This window comes from Apiospora aurea (assembly GCF_038362705.1).
Source record: "Apiospora aurea strain CBS 24483 chromosome Unknown utg000003l_segment0_segment0, whole genome shotgun sequence".
In the NCBI taxonomy this organism is placed as follows: domain Eukaryota; kingdom Fungi; phylum Ascomycota; class Sordariomycetes; order Amphisphaeriales; family Apiosporaceae; genus Apiospora; species Apiospora aurea.
The window spans coordinates 1482386-1499739 of NW_027117390.1; the positions used below are offsets into that span (position 1 = coordinate 1482386).

At 55.3% G+C, this 17354-nt stretch overlaps 6 protein-coding genes across 6 annotated transcripts; 3 read left to right on the forward strand and 3 right to left on the reverse strand.

The window, feature by feature from the left end:
- Nucleotides 1–832: 832 nt before the first annotated feature.
- PG986_004314 (uncharacterized protein) lies at nucleotides 833–1715 on the forward strand (the record flags this gene model as incomplete). The annotated part of the gene is made up of 2 exons (XM_066840536.1): nucleotides 833–1205; nucleotides 1276–1715. 2 exons carry the CDS (start codon nucleotides 833–835, stop codon nucleotides 1713–1715), a joined length of 813 nt encoding a protein of 270 aa, XP_066703163.1.
- A 350-nt stretch (nucleotides 1716–2065) lies between these two features.
- On the reverse strand, nucleotides 2066–5310 carry PG986_004315 (calpain-8; the record flags this gene model as incomplete). Its single annotated transcript, XM_066840537.1, has 3 exons — nucleotides 2066–3987; nucleotides 4041–5063; nucleotides 5130–5310. The coding sequence occupies 3 exons, from the start codon at nucleotides 5308–5310 to the stop codon at nucleotides 2066–2068; spliced, it is 3126 nt and encodes a 1041-aa protein (XP_066703164.1).
- Nucleotides 5311–7484: 2174 nt separating this feature from the next.
- On the forward strand, nucleotides 7485–8429 carry PG986_004316 (glyoxylate reductase; the record flags this gene model as incomplete). The annotated part of the gene is made up of 1 exon (XM_066840538.1): nucleotides 7485–8429. The coding sequence occupies one exon, from the start codon at nucleotides 7485–7487 to the stop codon at nucleotides 8427–8429; it is 945 nt and encodes a 314-aa protein (XP_066703165.1).
- Nucleotides 8430–8598: 169 nt separating this feature from the next.
- Nucleotides 8599–10222, reverse strand: PG986_004317 (uncharacterized protein; the record flags this gene model as incomplete). The annotated part of the gene is made up of 3 exons (XM_066840539.1): nucleotides 8599–8832; nucleotides 8890–9035; nucleotides 9100–10222. 3 exons carry the CDS (start codon nucleotides 10220–10222, stop codon nucleotides 8599–8601), a joined length of 1503 nt encoding a protein of 500 aa, XP_066703166.1.
- A 1275-nt stretch (nucleotides 10223–11497) lies between these two features.
- Nucleotides 11498–12501, forward strand: PG986_004318 (NADH-cytochrome b5 reductase; the record flags this gene model as incomplete). The annotated part of the gene is made up of 4 exons (XM_066840540.1): nucleotides 11498–11753; nucleotides 11814–11891; nucleotides 11956–12056; nucleotides 12094–12501. 4 exons carry the CDS (start codon nucleotides 11498–11500, stop codon nucleotides 12499–12501), a joined length of 843 nt encoding a protein of 280 aa, XP_066703167.1.
- A 193-nt stretch (nucleotides 12502–12694) lies between these two features.
- On the reverse strand, nucleotides 12695–13327 carry PG986_004319 (uncharacterized protein; the record flags this gene model as incomplete). Its single annotated transcript, XM_066840541.1, has 2 exons — nucleotides 12695–12812; nucleotides 12951–13327. The coding sequence occupies 2 exons, from the start codon at nucleotides 13325–13327 to the stop codon at nucleotides 12695–12697; spliced, it is 495 nt and encodes a 164-aa protein (XP_066703168.1).
- Nucleotides 13328–17354: the final 4027 nt, after the last annotated feature.

Here is a 17354-nt window from a genome sequence, read left to right on the forward strand (position 1 = left end):
TCAGTCAACTTGCTGAGTGGGTGTGCTAGTTTGCAGCGCCAAGTGGATCCCTAGTTAAATGACTTTTCAGCAATATGAGGGCTGGTAAGAGCACTGGCATTCATCAAACATCTACCAGTCTGTTCAACAGGTTCAATTCTCGGTAGTATAGTGGTCAGTATGCGAGCTTGTCATTGGACTCAGTGTCATAAACGCTCGAGACCCGGGTTCAATTCCCGGCCGGGAAGCAATTTCTTTTTTTGGACATGCAGCATCTTTCGTGATGAACTTTTTAGTGTTTCTTCCTCTTTATGAGACCAACATCATTGCTTTGCTTTGGTTATTTTTCTCCATGTACCTACTACTCACTCTACTTTATAGCTTCAATGGTAGGATGCCAAAGTGGAATGCGCAAGTGAGGCAACTCCAATTCAAGTTGGCAATCGGCGTTCATGAACATTATTGACCAGGATAACAAAAGAGCCCAAAATAAAATGTACAATCTGTTAATTTCGGGTAGGGAAATCAATTGTACAACGCTCTCCCGTGTTAAGCTTCTTCGCCATCTAATTAATCTAAACTGCTTGGAGTTCATGGACCTTGCAGCTACCGCGGGGCATGCAGACCGCGCCATGTCATCATGTCTGAGCTAAGACGACGCGTAAAGAGGTACCTTTCCAGCTTTCCTGTCGCGTCCAGCCATTGAGTGAGCTCTTCTTCTACAGGAGCCTCGGCTGGTGATGCCGTTTTCCCTCAATTGCAGCAGATACAAGCCCTGAACTTCTACGAGGCATAATCACACAACTTAATTGATCGTACATTCCCTTCCTGTATCTGCTTTACACCCCCTACAATGGCGCCCCCAACCATCCTCGCCCACAAATCCGCCTTCCTCTCCGCGCAAACGCTGCAACTATCCCAGAACCTCGCCCCCTCGGGCGCCTGGCGCAACCACCACCACCACATCCCCGAAGACGCCGAGAACCAACAACAAATAACCGAAAAAGCCGTCGACGACGCGCTCTACCGCCTAAACCACGCGCTCCAGCAGCACGTGCGCCGGGTGTACGCGCCCCAGGCCACGCGCCACGTCGCCGAGCAGATCGACCAGCTCTTCCTCGACATCAGCAAGGACAATGACGACGACTTGGCAGCGGATGACGAGCAGGACGCGGAAGGGAACAGGGTACAGAAGGGGGACGAGCTGAGGCAAGGGGCAGACTTCAGTGAGTAGAATGGCCCTCTTCTTTTTGTTTGCTTAAGAAAGATTGCGAGCAGTTACTTACACCTTCGCAGCCTCCGACCCCATGATCGCCGCCCTCCCGCCCAACTGGGACCAAATCGACGCCCACGAGACCCAATCCCGCCCGACCGAGGCTGCCTACTTCGTCGAGCTGCAGACGACCCTCAACGTGCTGTCGGCGCGGCGGGCCGAGACGCGGGCGCGCGTGGAGCGGCTGCGCGCCATGCAAAACCTGCTGCAACCCTTCCGCGGCGACGCCGGTATGGGCGATGACGAGAACCAGAACAAGAAGGTGCAGGAGAACCTGGTGACGCGCAACGGCGAGGTCGAGAAGGAGCTGGAGCGCATGCGCACCTTGCTCGTAAGGGTCGCGGGCCGGGTCGGGCAGTTACCCGCTCGTAGCGCTACAGATGAAGATGGCGACACAGACATGGTAGGGGATCTAGACAAGGCAGAAAGAGGAAAGGTCCAAAGCCTGCTGGACTCGTTCTGATATGCTTGTCACGCTGGATCCTTTCGGAGTTTCTTGCTGGGTACGGCATGGCGTTGGAAATGGTTGGTTTACTGGTACGAAATGATACCCCTTTTCATAGTTCACACAAACTTTTGTCTTCCCTGGTCATATGCAATTCCTCATATTCATACTAGGTAGAGCGTGTTCGTCTCAAGTAACAATTCTTGGTGAAGCGATTCCTAGGAGAGGTGACTCATAACCATACTGCCTCAAGCATATACCCAAACCATACTCCTTCCTAAAACTACCATCATCCAAGCATGTGCGCCCATCCTGCCAAACGAAACTACGACCCCAGCAGTTTATCCACGCACCAATCCCGGAACCGGTCAAGCAGTCTTGTCGTTAGCAGGGACAATGCTCTTCTTCCGCCGCTCGCTATCGCCAACAAGAGTAGCGTCCTTTGAAGAGTCGTCGACATCGAGCCCTTGCGCTTTCTTGTCGTCGGGCGTCTCTTCTTGCTCTGAGTCGTCACTTTCGTCGTCGTCCGAGTCGTTGCTCTTCTCCGAGTCGGAGCCGCTGGCTTCTTTCTCCGGTTTGTCGCCGTTGCCGCCGCCTTCTTTGGCTTCCTCGCTCTTGTCGCCATCGTGCTTGCCGTTGGCATAGGGGTTAGGTCGGACCACCCGCAGCCTGACGACTTCCTTGTCTCGGTCTTCTTCCGACACTTTGTAATAGACGCGCAGACCGATAGTTGCCACGGCGTTCCAAGGGTTCTTCTCAAACTCGTCTTCCGGTTCGGGCTGTGGGATGGGTGGGGGTGCGACAGGAGGAGGCGTGGGCATGCTCGCCTCGCGCTCCATTGCAATCTCGAGTTCGCGATCTGTGATGTCAGATACGGATGAGATGTCCGACTCGCCCGATTCATCTGACGATGTAACCTCAACGTCTGAGTCCTCTTCAACTGCGACGGAAGGCTTGTTATTGTCACTAGCACAGCATACATCGGCGCATTCCTGGGCAACAGGCCTTTCGCTTTTTGGATTCTTGGTCTCATCAGCAACAGCCGTGGAAGCCCCCGAATCCGATTTAGGTTCCTGTTGAGTCTCGGTTGCGGTATTAGCAGGTTGCTGGGTTGCCTCTGGCCCTGTCTTTGTCTCCTGCTGGGATTCCGTTTCCGTGGTAGCAGGTTGCGGATCTGCCTCAGCCGGTGTGGCGGTGTCTGCATCCTCGGACTCGACAGCAGCAGCTGGTTTCTCGTCCGCGTGCATATGCCCTGGCGTGTCGTGAGTCAGTGAAGCTTCTGATGCGGCATCGTCAGATACAGAGGTGGGAGTCTTCGCCTCTCCCTCTGTTCCGGACTCGGAGTCCTTCGACGAGGCGGGATTTGGATCATCAGGCTCGGCATTAGCTTTCGGCGACACGATCTGAACTCGCTTTTCCTTCAAGGGCTCAGCTTTCTTGTCAGAGGAGTCATCCTGCTTACCCTCTTCCAGAGCAGCCTTTCTCTTCGCCTCAGCCTTGGCCTCCTTCTTCACCTTGATCTTCTCTTCGCGTCGCGCCTTCTTCGCCTCCATCTTGGCCTTGGCCTTGGCTTTCTGCTCACGCCGCTTCATCTGTTCCTTGACGTCAAAGTAGTACTGCCGCTCCCGCCCCTTCATAATTTTCCTCTTCTGTTCCCGCTTCTCTTTTTCCTTTTTGCGCCGCTCGTACTCCGTGCGGGCCCGTTTCTCTTCGTCCGTCTCTATCACTTTCCCTTTGCTGTGCGCTAGGTCGTACGACATGCCCACCGCGACCAGCTTGTCGCGGCGGTCGCGCGCGTAGCTGCGGACCATCTCCTCTATCGGCAAGATCGACATATTACGCGTCGCGTTAACCTTCATGAGAACGGTGTAGTCACCCGCTTCCAGCTCGAGCTCGACGTTGACGCTGCGCTTTTGGCAATAGGGGCTGATGCTGCGAACGACGTAATCCTCTTGGCCGGCCTTGTGTACGCGGAAGTTCAGTTCAAACCGGTACTGGCCCTCGAGGCCGCGATAGTAGCGGTCGTCCAGCTGCGAGAGGACGATAACAATGGGACCGGGCTTCGCCAGGGTGAAGGCGAACTGCGTGTCGTGGTAGTCCAGCGTCCAGGGGACCGAGACGGTGGTCCAGATCGCCGTGACCTTCCAGTCCGACCCAAAAAGACGGGTTCGGTCGAAGGCTTGGTACTTGCGGAGGAGATCCTCGTACGAGATCCAAAAGGCGCCGTCGTCGCCGAAGCGGTGGTTGAGCTTCAGAAGCCAGTCGGCAGTCCACTCCTTGGACCCGTCACCTGAAGGATGGTCAGCTTATAGTCTCGGGCTTTTCGGATGTATCTGATCTTACTCCAAGCTCCCTTCCACTCGCCCTTGCCCCAGGGATTCTTCAGCAGCACGAGCCGGTGGCCGTCTATCTCCACGGCTCGCATGACCGAATACGCATGCAGCTCGACGATGCCCTTGCGCTCGCCCCAGCCGATCCCCCACATGCCGGTGGAACAGCCAAACAGGAACTGGTCGTTGACTTTCATGAGCTCCTCGTTCCAGAAGTACTCTCGGTCGAGGATGTCCGTAGTATAAATCTCCGAGGTGACGCCGCCGGTGAGGTCCTCAATGCCCTCGCCCGTGAAACCGCCCTCGATAGCGGCGTAGTCGCCATGGGCCTTGGCGTAGGCCTTCTCGAGCAAGGGCAGCCACGTCTCGTCGGCGTGCTCGCACTGGGCAAAGTAGAGGGCGCCCGAGCCGCTCTGGTAAGCCTTTCGGTACTGTTCCTCGGAGTTGACGCGTTCGCGGTCCTCCCAGAGGATCCGCTCCAGGAAGCTCTCGTCGAAGTCGGGCTTGGTCAGGAACAGCTTGTCGTCGATGATCTCCGAGATCCACTCGCCATCGCGGTGAAACACGAAACCGTAGACACCTACCATCTCGTCGCGCGCCACGCAGACCCGCTCGATGAGGCTCGACTTGTTGCTCAGCGTGCAGAGCGCCGCCAACAACCAGCAGTCGCCGTCCCGGCCCTGGCGCACATCGTTGGCAGTGGGACCGTCAATGTAAAACTTGGGGTCTTCGAAGATGTCGATGACGCGTTTGACGCTCTTGGGCTTGAAGGAGGAGCTCGGCCGCTCCTCGCGCGAGTTCCAGAGCGACTCGAGCGTGTCGCGCTTCCCCCACTTCAGGTCGAACTCGAGGTCGAAGTGCGGGTCCCGGTACCGCTGGTTCACGCGCCGGCACTCCTTGACGATCTTGGCGACCTTCGCCTGGCAGACGGCGGCCGCCTCGTCGTAGGACGCTTGGGTGGTGATGCCCGTGGCCGTGGTGCGGCAGCGCCTGGCGGCCCGGGCAGCATACTGGTTTTGCGGGATTACAGTGGTCGCTGAGCTCAGAGCACGTCAGTTTCAGTGACTGATATATAACTGTCTGTCTGGCCGTCGATGCATACCTTTGCCCGGGGCTTTGGTGGTGAATTTGGACCAGAACTCGTCGATGGCCTGCTGCGGCGTCTGCTGCTTCGTCTTCCTAGGAAGGTTCGATAGTACTACGGGCATCTCGGCCATGACGGTTCTGGTGCCGTCGCGGTCGTCGCGCAGGTATCCGGCATCCGAGGGGGCGTATATGGACATGATGGGCGGTTAGGGATGCTTGGTACTAGATATGCTTTTTCATTTGCGGTAAGACTGCAAACCTCGCTGTAACGGGATGCCAAGTCGCACAGTCGGAGGCAGCTGCAAGTCCAGCTGTAGCCTAATAACGTAGGGCAGGTAGTCCAGACAGACGTCTCTCTCGTATTGGATCAAATCTGGCAGGAGCGAGTGTGATGATGGCCGTTACCAATTGACCATTCCACGGTTACCTCCCCAAGAAAAGTACTTATGCAATGGAAGGCAGGAGTGCAAAGCGTGGGAAGTACGAGCCATTTATTGCCATAGGCAGCGACGGCAGAGGTATCGGCAGAAGGTACGAATCTCCCACCCAGTGGTTCGAGTGGCTCCAGCGGCCCCAATGGCAAATGGAAAGAGCAACAGAGCCGCCTCACACCGGAATTCGTGGCCAAGTCGGGTCAGCCAGCAAGCAGCCATCGCAGGCTTCACTGGCCACCGAACCCCATCTTGCAGCTGAGAGGGAGGCCATTGGAGGAAACCCCCTGCCACGAACCCGGCAACCCTGCCTGGTGATGCGGTGAGACATAAGGCTGAGATGTAAGTGGTAAGCCAAAGAACAGCCCCCTGTATCGTCAGTCTTCGGCATTGTTATTTGATACTCAGAACCCGGATCACGTCTATTGCTGGTCTGTCTCTCCTTCATGAAACTGAGATGGCCTTTTTCCAGCTTCACAGCAGTGATTTACTGATGCAACACGACGCGTTCTATGCGTGTTTAAGGTATCTCACCACAAAGAGCATGATGAAATGAAGGAGTGTGATTGCAGATGATGCCCCCTTCACTTTACCGAAGAGGATTCTGCTTGGCGATTCGTGCAAAAGTTGGGGGCCAAGAGGATGGATGCTGGATGGATGAACATGTGCTGGACCGGTCGGGGTGATTATTTTACCTTTTGGTACTTAGGTGCGTCGCTGCCTGTCTTGCCTTCTCCGCGGTCATTGGCCATTGGCTGGTGTTACAGGCCGTCACCGTCATACGGCAACAACTGCCCTCTGACTGCATGAAGAGGACTCTGTCCCTTTTTAAGCGACGAGGCAAGGCGGCAGCTATACCTGCTCCGCGGACCATTGACTATTTATAAGAAGAAAGAAAGAAAGAAGCGAATGATTTAGTCCATAGCACTACAGATATAGGTATACAGTGCTAGTGAGTGATCCCAAAAACTTTCAACACAACGGTTTCCGGCGACTGGTGATTGTGCTATCAACTTAGCAATCGGTTATTATGCACGTAGGTAAGGAATCATGGAATATTGGATTACTTGGCAACAGGATAAAGATGTAGTAATTAATGTCGCACAGCATATCGGAGAGTGGGATATTCGCCGTCTATTCAGCCTTAATTGGTCAAGTGTCTGTTGGCTTACCACCTCTCGACTTTCGAGTAGCCAAGTACAAATGCAGAAAGGTTGACAATTCATCCACATTGGTGTTCGATTGATAGGTATTTCCATCAGGTCCGGCATTGGCCGGGCCGAATCCGGTTCGCTTTTGACCACCAGACATGTCAATGCCTCCATATCCGGCACTTGGGGAGATGCCAGTATATTACTATTGGGACTGATGAGGTATGTTCGCGCAAGCTTCAATACTCCGGGAATCACGGCACTTATTGCAACGCTGTGCAAAATAGGATGCAACAAGTCTCTTATTCCCCATCGGCAGAGGTCCGGCTGGGCCGTCGGAATGAACTCCGGGCAGTCCCTCTCTTTAAATAGGGACCGAGCCCACTATGGCGTGCCTAGGTGCTCTTCGAGAACACGCGACGCCGATGTTCGCTCCCTCATCCAGGTGCAAGCTCGGGGTGTTGATAGCCCATGGAGTCCACTATCCAACCCCACCAGCCCACCATGAGCCATCACCACCCCGCATTGATGTAATGATATAACCTACGCGACGGCTCATCCCGTCCATGGCTTCTTGCCATGACTTATAGAATGTCGACTACCCTTGGCAATTACATGATTCAGCGGGCTTCAATCTAGACCTTCCTTTGAAAGACGACATCATCAAGTGCTCTTCTACTCCCACCCAACCGCCGCAGCAACCGACAGATTTCCACCATACATACAGACCCAACCCAACATCTCTCCAATCTTTTCTCCATCGAACGGCGAGCCAGCTCCCACCCAGCCATGAAGCTCCTCTACCCCACCTCGCTGGTCCTCGACGCCCAGAGCCTCGAGGGCTTCTCCGTCACCCTGCACCCCTACGACGTCAAGACCCAGATCCCCGACGAGCACGCCGACGCCGACATCCTCGTGACCTGGACCAACAGCGCCGCAAACCTGTCCGACGCCGCGAAGCGCCTCACCAAGCTGCGCTGGATCCAGTCCCTCGCCGCGGGCCCCAACGACGTCCTCTCCGCCGGCTTCGACACCTCGAAAGTCCTCGTCACGACCGGCTCGGGGCTGCACGACCACACCGTCGCCGAGCACGCCCTCGCGCTGCTCCTCAACGCCGCGCGCCGCTTCTATGAGATGCGCGACTGGCAGCTCCAGTCCAAGTGGCCCCAGCACCTGGGCGGCCCCCAGCCCGACCGCCCCAAGGACAAGTTCACGACGCTGCGCGACGCCAATGTGCTCATCTGGGGCTACGGCAACATCGCAAAGACGCTGACGCCCCACCTGCGAGGGCTGGGCGCCACGGTGCGCGGCGTTGCGCGGACGGCCGGCGTGCGGGACGGCATCGAGGTATACAGCGACGACAAGCTGGCAGAGCTGCTGCCGCAAACCGATGCGCTCGTCATGATCCTGCCGGGCTCTGACAGCACGCGCCATGTGCTCAATGCCGACAGGCTGAAGCAGTTGCCCAACCATGCTTGGGTCGTCAACGTCGGCCGCGGCACGTCGATAGACGAGGATGCGCTGGTGGCGGCGCTGCAGGATGGGCAGATTGGCGGCGCGGCACTGGATGTCTTTGAGAAGGAGCCCCTGCCCGAGTCATCGACTCTCTGGAAGGCTCCCAACTGCATCATCAGCCCGCATGCCGCTGGCGGTAGACCCCAGGGTGCTGAGGAGCTTATTGCGTCCAACTTGCGCCGGTTCCTGGCTGGACAAGACCTGAAGAACATTGTGTAAAGCTATCACCATGTCAATGGCACAAAGAGCAGGCCTGAAACGTTTGACTGTATATCTTTAGTCTTTTACCTATCGTAGAGCGCTGATAGGTCGTCAATGAATATTATAACTTGTCGCTGATGCCTCATCCTTGCCCTTGTATATGCAAAACTGGGATTAGGTATCCCAACTAATCCACATTGTCCAGATGCTGGCTGGCCCAAGGACTCTTCTTACGTATAGTTGGGCCATACCGTACCAGCACGAACGGGATTGGTATCAATACCACTGCCAGTAGTGCTAGCAGACTGGCACCCCATTGGTAGCCAAGCGATGTAAATAACTTGCGCCCAAACAGAGGGAACGCGGCGCCGAAGAGGTTTCGGATCAGTCCTATGCCGGCAAGTGCTGAGGCCGAATAAACCTGGGCACGTGTGTCAGTTTTAGGTTCCTAACGAGCTCCCCCACATGTGCGACTGACCCTGTATGCGTCTTCGGTGTATTGGAAGGTCATGAGGATAAGCGTGTAGAAGGACCAGCCCCAGAACGCAGAAGCTATAACAGGTATTATAGCCGGGGTGGTTGCGTAAGTTGTCCAGGCGAAGAAAAACATCGAAAGGGGAAACACTTCACCAGATGTCAGCATCAAACAATCATGCAGTTATCGGCAAAACTAGGCCGATGCACTTACTGACTGCCGCATATGTTGCCAGGTGCAGCCTCGCCTCGGGAACGGCCACCCCACCAGATCGGAGCAGTTGTCTCTGGTAGTACCTCTCCTGCCAAATGTTCGTAATGGGTCCAACCGAGATCCCGATGGCGATGCCGAGGAACGCGCACCCGACCCCGATCTTGCCGAACCCGTGCCCCTCGGCGCCAAAGACCAGGTTGAACGCGATGTTGAACAGAAAGCTGAGACCGTACAAGTACCCGTTATACAACGCATTGAGACTAACGATGGCTTCCGTGAACAAGAACCGGAACGGTCGGGTGAGGGCCACGCGGAACAGTTCGTCGGCGCTCCTGCGCTTCAAGGCGTCTGGGGTGGTGGTAGTGGTCGAGCCTGCTGCGCCATCCTTTCGTTGCTTCTTGGCCACATCCCGCGCCCGCCGCCGGAGGATAGTCGTGTGCCTCGTCTCGTCGAGGACGAGCACCATGATCAACCACAACCCGCCGCAGGTCCCCAGCAGCGCCCAGAACACCTCCCGCCACCCGCGGTACTCGGCCACGAAGGACATGGCGAAGAAGCCCGAGGGGCTGCCGCAGGTCGCGGCCCACAGATAAATCGACATGGCCGCGCCCGTCTCGTCGTGCTGCCACATATCCGCAATGGACCCGCCAAAGTTGGCGATGGTGACGGCGGCGAAGAACCCGCTGAAGAATCGCAGCACCATGAACCCGACCAGGCTCTGGCTCAGCGCCGAGCCCGCCAGCAGCACGAGGAAGACGGCGTAGGAGCCCTTGTAGATGACGCTGCGGCCGAAGAACTCGCTCAACGGAGCCAGCGACATGGGCCCGAAGGCTAGGCCCAGGATATATAGACTCAAACCCAGGACGGCGACGGTCTCGGAGATGCCGAAGTCGGCGCGGAAGCTCGAGGCGGCGGGGGAGAAGCCCGACGCGCCCCAGGAGACGGACAGGTCGATGGGCGTGATGACGGCGACCATGAGCCATTTCTTCCAGGAGGGCCAGTTCCGGGGATTGTCTGGGTCGCCGGGGTCGAAATGGTCTAGGGAGGGTGCCAGTGCTGATGCGGACGAGGCTAGAAGCGGCGTGGAGGCCGAGGCAGCTGCGTCCCGCTGGGCTTCTTCCATCGTGCACCAAATCAGAGAATCCGACGCTTGGATCTGGTTATATTTACTTAGTTACGTTGCTAAGCCGTCGATCCAGACGCACTTTCGAGGCCAAAAGTTCAAGTATTAGCACAGAAGCTGGAATGGAGGAGTGGGGCTTGCACGTGCATACACCTAGTTGGCGATATTGGCTGTGCTTGGGAGAGGGGCGTGTGCGGTTGGGATGACGTCGATTTGGCTGCGAGTTAGCGGAGTCATGTCTTCTTACACGGTAAGGTTAGGTCCCTTGGAAACGAACGCCTATGCCCCCAAGTTCGAGATACATAGAACTGGTAAAAGCTTCAAGTAAGCGAGCCAGCAGATATGGAAGATGTCGATGTGCAGGCGGCCATTGCCTTTTGGGGGACGTTACATCTCGGGCCTGCGCTGAAATATCGGTTGGAAGTAAGACGGGGATCAACTCGCTCGGAGCATCACATCGTCGCCGGCGAAAATTGGGAGAAATGCATGCTGAAACCAATCAACTCTCTGTTGTTATATCATCATATGTTGCATATTCTGTACTCAAAGATAGGTAGCTCCTGCAATCCCAGATTGCCGCTCATTGCTAAGCCCGCTACAGAGAAGCGAGAGGGTCGGTGGTCGGCAACCAACAACGCCCAGCCAATGTTGCTACACTATTTCCAGCACGGCATATCGGCCACTACATGCACAAACGTTCCTCGGATTGATCGATCCCCTGATCCGTATTGCCAGCTCTACATACCTACAACTCATCCTATTTGCCAATTCCCCCACATAGACAGACCAAAAAGAGGCTGCCCGTAAGTCAGCTTATTCCAAGGGGATCCTGGAACACCCCCACATCGGTGTCCGGCAATGAACAATAGCGACCCCCGGACTTTTGATCAGTCCTCCCAATTGTCCGGGACCGAAGGATCCTCCTAGACCCTCGTTCTCGTATGACTACCAGGCAAAGCGCCTCGTCCAAGGAACAAAACAAATGTGCGCCATGGCGGCGGCATCCGCCTGGCCTCCGCCCTTTGCTTACTGTAAGGTGCCACAGGGGCATGTCAGATAGATAATCGTCGGCTGGCGCCGCTTTCGCGTTGGGTTGGGTTTCTGTTCGGATATTAGAATGTAGACTTACACGCCTTTGTTCTTTGTTCTTTGTTCATAACAAACATACCTACATATATCAACACATCAAGCACGCTCGGGATCTATAGTACCTTATCGACCATCGCTGGCATTGCTTCCTGATAGTCATACTTGGGCACATCTGCAGTCCTCATCATGGCTATGTTTCAAAGAGTTCGCCCGAGCTACATGCTCGGCGGAGTGGCCGCCGCCGGCATAGGTTTGACTTTGCTGTCCCGAAACCTGACGAGCGACGCATCGGCGGCCACGGGAGCGCCCCGGAAAATCTTCCCTGGCGGTCCGGCTTTCCTCGCCCTGCCGCTCGAGAGTTCGGAGATGGTGAACCATAACACGAAGCGGCTTCGTTTCAAGCTACCGCAGCCCGACTCCATCACCGGGCTACCGCTAGAGTGTAGGTGCCCGTCTACTTGGTTTCGACATGTCAGAACATGCAGTTGACAGGATGGTGCAGCCTCATTAGTGACTTTCGCATGGCCCAAAGGACACTGGAAACCGACGGGTAGACCGTATACCCCTATCACCCCATCAGGTAAGTTTTGCCAGGCACCCTTTCATTCCATCCCAAACCAGGCATCCCCTAACCATACCCACAGACGAGCCCGGCTTCTTCGAGCTCCTAGTAAAACACTACCCCGGCGGCGGCATGAGCACCCACCTGCACTCCCTCCAGCCCGGCGACAGCCTGCGCTTCGTCGTCCCCCCTCAAGGGCTACGCCTGGACGCCGAATCAGCACCCGCACATCACGCTGATCGCGGGCGGCGCCGGCATCACGCCCATGTTTCAGATGGTCCAGGGCATCCTGCGGGACCCCCAGGACACGACGCGCATCTCGCTCGTGTTCGGCGTCAACTCGGACGCCGACCTGCTGCTCAAGGACGAGTTCGACCGGTTCGAGAAGCTGTTCCCGGGCCGGTTTCAGGTGACGTACACGGTCAGTCGGCCGAGTCCCGGGTCGCCACATCGGGAGGGGTATGTTACGCGGGAGCTGCTGAAGGAGGTACTGCCGGCGGGCGGCTCGTCCAAGGTCTTCGTTTGCGGGCCGCTGGGCTTGGAGGATGCGCTGGTGGGCGGGAAGGGCAAGCCGCCGGGCATACTGGAGCAGCTTGGATATGGCAAGGACAAGGTGCACAAATTCTAGCACTTGTGTATCGTCATAGCACCTAATGGGATATGAAGCGTTTCCAGCGGCAAAAGTACCAATGTAGAGGTGATCTTCACAATGAAACAAATAGAATAAGGCGATGGCCTCTTTAGGACCATGGTTCGTTGTTGTTTTCTTCTGTACCGTACAGACGATTATCGTGACATGCCAAAGCTCGTAGCTTCGTCCCTTAAGCGTCTCTCAGACCCTCGTTGCCGCCAACCCGGGGATCGATGCCCTCGGTGTAATTGCCGTGTTTCCGTCCCTCCTTGATGGCCTCTCGCTTTTCCGCCTGCTCAGCCTTTTTCCTACCGTCGGGGAAATGTATTCGCGTCAGCAGAGTCCACCTCCCATCGTTGTTCTCAAAAATAAAAAGTCATGGGGGACGACGCATGCCTTGCCGAAAGAGCCTTTCGTTCTCTTCCTTCTTTGCAAAGGAATCTTACCGATCCAAGTTCGCCAACAAATCCGGCTCGCTGCCCGCGGCACCGGGCTTGGCCTCGACGGCGCTCGCGACGCGCCCCTCGGCTGCGCCCGCGACCATCGACTCGCCCTCGAGCTCCTTGTGGCGGCCGACGTCCTCCTCCGTCAGGCCCCGGGCCTCCTCGCCCGCGGGCGCGCCGCGCACGCCATAGCCTAGACTGGACGGCTGGGGAGCGGAGGACCCGGACTGGCCGCTCGTAGGCAGGCGGTCGTCGAGCTTTTGGCCGTGGGGGTGGGAGTGCTCCTTAGCGGTCTGCTCGGCGGGGTTCGTGCTGGCGACGTTGCCGGGGGTTTTGTAGACAGTGTCTTGAGAGGGTTGGGAGGGGCCTTGGGGATCCATGATGTGTGGGCGTGTGTGTTATGTCGAATTGGTGATGCGACTTGGTACCTGGTGGGATCTCTTCTGGTGCAGTGGAAGATGTTTGGCTAGCAATTGAAAAATCGTATGATCGAACACAGCGACTATGAGTTTTAACTGTCTGAAATATGGGTTATCGAGCTGGTGAGGAGTTCTGGAATCTTCACAACGCATCTTTGATCGATCGCTTGTATTCCTGACGCAATCAACAGCAATGTCGTCATTGAGCGCTGCAGCCCTGCACTAGCGGCAGCCGTCATGATTGCCAACTCGCCCTACGTACAAACGCCCGCATCCCACAGTTGTTGATTGCCGTTTGATATGTCCCATTCCTACCGAACCTCCCGCATCTTTTTTTGTCGTTCTCAATTTGCTATGCATGTAGTTTTGCATCTGCAATGTTAGTGCATGGCCCTTTGGGGGTGCGCAGCCGTTGCGATCCTGCTGGACAAAAACTTGGGACGATTGCTCGGCGACTACCTTCCTGCTTAGGCCCAACGAGTGGGCGCATTGAGGGCGAGGAAAGAAAACAGCTTCATGTCCAGTTTGATAAGACGTCTCTTCGTCGAGATGCCGTTCTGATCTACGGAACAAGCTGCAGCAGAAGAGGTGCTGACGACATGGATCAGCAAAGGAGGTCATCCTGGTCAAGCATCTGTCAAATTGAGCTTATTGCTGGATGCTGCATTCGCATACACGTACGGCTACGCACGCACACAACCACAACCACAACCACGCACCACGGATCCAAGGCCCGCCCCCAACGGCTGATGGAGACCCTGCCAAGCCTGCCTGCAAAGCATCAAACGCATCCGCGCGTCTGGGCCAGACGATCTGTATGCCGAAGCAGGCAAGAAGTATTCAGGAGCTTCAAATTTCCCATCTCTGGTGGTGGATTGGGGGTTGCTGCGGGTTGGGGGCCACCGTCCGCTTAAAGCAGAGGGTTCGCTCAATCGGGCTGCTCACATTACACGGAGCTTGGCTCGGCCGACACCGACACTGTGAGTATCAGGAATATGGGATTCTGGGTAAAGCCAAGTTGTCATGTGTTATATGGTTCATACCGCCCAGCTCTCAGCTCCCACTTACAAAACGCATTCTACTAGCAAGTTGTGTTATGCCACGCTGCGTGATAAGAACAATTGACGACGTGCACGGCGTCATGGGTGGCTATAGTGACCAATTGATAAGATGGCTTCATGGGGGGTGGTGAGCGGGTTTGAAACGTGCCGTGTTTCTTCAAGCCGGCCACTATGAAGAACGAAGGAGCGAGGCGAAGCCATGGTCTCCCCCAAGCTCAGAACCATCCGGCATCTTGCTTGTCCTGAGGCTCCCAATGATGGCATCTACCCGAGTATGCCCATCTGCGATGTTTCACACAGAAAACATACCAACCAGGTCAAGTCCGTCAGTGCGGAAATGCTTTTCTTGCTTGCCTGCCCTTGCCTGTCAGGATGGAGCTTAAATGGATTGCTCGAGTGGATTTTGGATGGAAATGTTCGGAGAGTTTTCGTTCAATGTAATGTGTTTGTACCAGTCATCACATGCGTGTGGGAGGAGAGGAGTGAGAGAGGAAGGGCCACATGCAGGTACCGGCCTGGCGGGTTCAAGGAATCCGGTGCGCCGGTGACGCTTGGGCTATGCTATGTCTACCAACGACTGTTATATCTGTGTGTGTGTGTGTGGGAACACTGAACACCGAGAAGAAGATAGAGGTGGCCGGGTTGATGCAGATGGTTTGTCTTAGTTGGAAGTCTTGGAGTTTCTAATTGACAGCGGGCTGTGCTCACCCACGAGATACAGTTCAAGACATCAGGGTACTGAATCATGGCCGGGCCAAGGTGTGCTAGCCGGACATGACCTAAAGCCGCATCAATAGCTGAGGACGGGAAAAAAAAGTATTTCATCATGTCAACCAGCGAGTCGGAAATCAGGATAATCATTTCAAGGCCAGTTTTTCCTTCAGCGGATGTCCCACGTCTCTTCAGGCCACGGCGCCACTATCGTCTTGTGGACACGGAATCTACCAATCTACGCAACCTGCCGTTTCTTGATCACGCAAGCTGCCACTGCATTTGTAACCAGGTCAACTAACCAAAATCAACGAGTTGAGGCATATAGAATCATAGATAGCCCATATCTGTAGGAGCTACTGCACATCATGTGCCGGATGGTATCACGTATTGAAATGAGCTTCAGTCCAGGTGCAAGAGACTAGGTTAGCTCCTACTCATTAAAGGTTCCAGTCTTCTAGAAGCGTGGGATTGGCCAGGCTGAAGTTGGAGGGGTGGGAAGAGAAAATGATGGGCAGAACCTATCGCCCAATTAGTAGCGAAGGAAAATTGGTTTGATTTCGACCACCCCAGCCTGCATTCGTAGTCCATCAGGGTTCCTGTCTCCACGCCAATTCTTGTTTATTGATGTTGCTTGCCGCGCCAGGGAGAGAGACAAAGAGATAGAGACGATAGCTGATGCGTGGCTTTGTATGAGCTGTCGCCGACGAGTTTCAACTGCGCGATAGATAGATAACCCAGACAGTCGTACATGGCGAGATATATCTATATATATATATATATTTGTACGTACAATTAGCGACCCGGTCACCAAGTGGCATCGTGTCGCATCCGGGGCCGGGAATGGAAATCCTCTGTCGCCAAGGGGCAAACGGGCAAACCTGCAAGTCGCATTCTCGATGGGGCGCCAGGCTCGGTATGTTGCGAACGCTCCGACACCTCTGATGCTTGTCTGTGAATGGCGAATTCAGAGACTGGAGTCACTAACAGCTAGGCTGAGCGCTACGAGAGGGGGAGGAGGAGTAAAAAGGAAGGCGTTTAATGAAATCTTGATACCGTCCCAATTCCCCATACCCGATGGCACGCATTCCCACCTTCAGGCTCCTGCGGACGTTGGGAAGGGTTCGGGCGCACTGTCAAAAAAAAGGCTAAATATACATGACGTCTATATATTGTGAGACATTGAGAATGTCAAGCTGGAATATGGCGGTATATCTAACAGGAATGGAATGAGAGAGAGTGAGGGGAGCAACGGCGTGACAGCAGTACAGCGAGGCAAGTGAAATCGAGCCATCCACGCGAGAAAGGGGGGTTTTCAAGAATGGGATTGTGGCGTAAGAGGCTAGACACCCTGCCATCCATCTCGAACACGCAGGGATGGGGAGTCGAAAGATGCGATGGTCCTGATGCCCGTTGGACAATTGCAGGCCCCACCTTGTCTGGGAGCAGCAGGGATCAGAAGGGAGGAACTAGAGGAAGAGAGGTCGGAGGAGAGGAAGAGGATTATGTAGCCAGCAAGGCATGAATGAAGATGGCAGGAACCAATCTAATGGTCGTACATACGCCTGTACCGGGTGTTGATAAGTGCATAGAACATTCTATACAGGACTATTAAAAAAAAAAAGAGTTCTACTGTTGTTTGCTTGCGATTTTTCTTTTCTTTTTTGGCCGTACCCCTGGAATAGGTCCCTTCCAAGCGGGAGTGCCCATATTTTGCTGCTGCAAGTGTACATACATGGCATGGGGGCGGGCGGTAGGGGTTTGGAGGGCAAGAGGGGTATCTTTCCCGCAGTTTGACGGCCCACGGGTACAACGTTCACTCCCACCCCCAAGACGTGCCGGCATGTACGTGTACATTGATGTATTGAATTGGATTCATCGATTTTGCTTGGCTGAGCTGAGCCTCTTGCAGTCTGCCAGTAGGAGAGCTGGCTGGCTGGCAATAGTGAGCCCCCTTCCAGCCGCCAACCACCGGCCAGGCCGCGATCTGAACAGAAATCTGAATTCATGTCGAAACAATCCATCATCAGTAGCAGCATAGCCCGCATGTCCATTTCTGTTGCCCTCCTTCCTGTTGTTTTCCCGATCTGCTACTCGAATCAATTAATCACTTTTGCTTCGGTTGCGACAGTGTGTCCTTTCTGTCTGAACGACTAAACGAACTGAACGACGGACCGTTGTCCGGTTTAGGCCAGTCGAACCATTCATTGGATTGG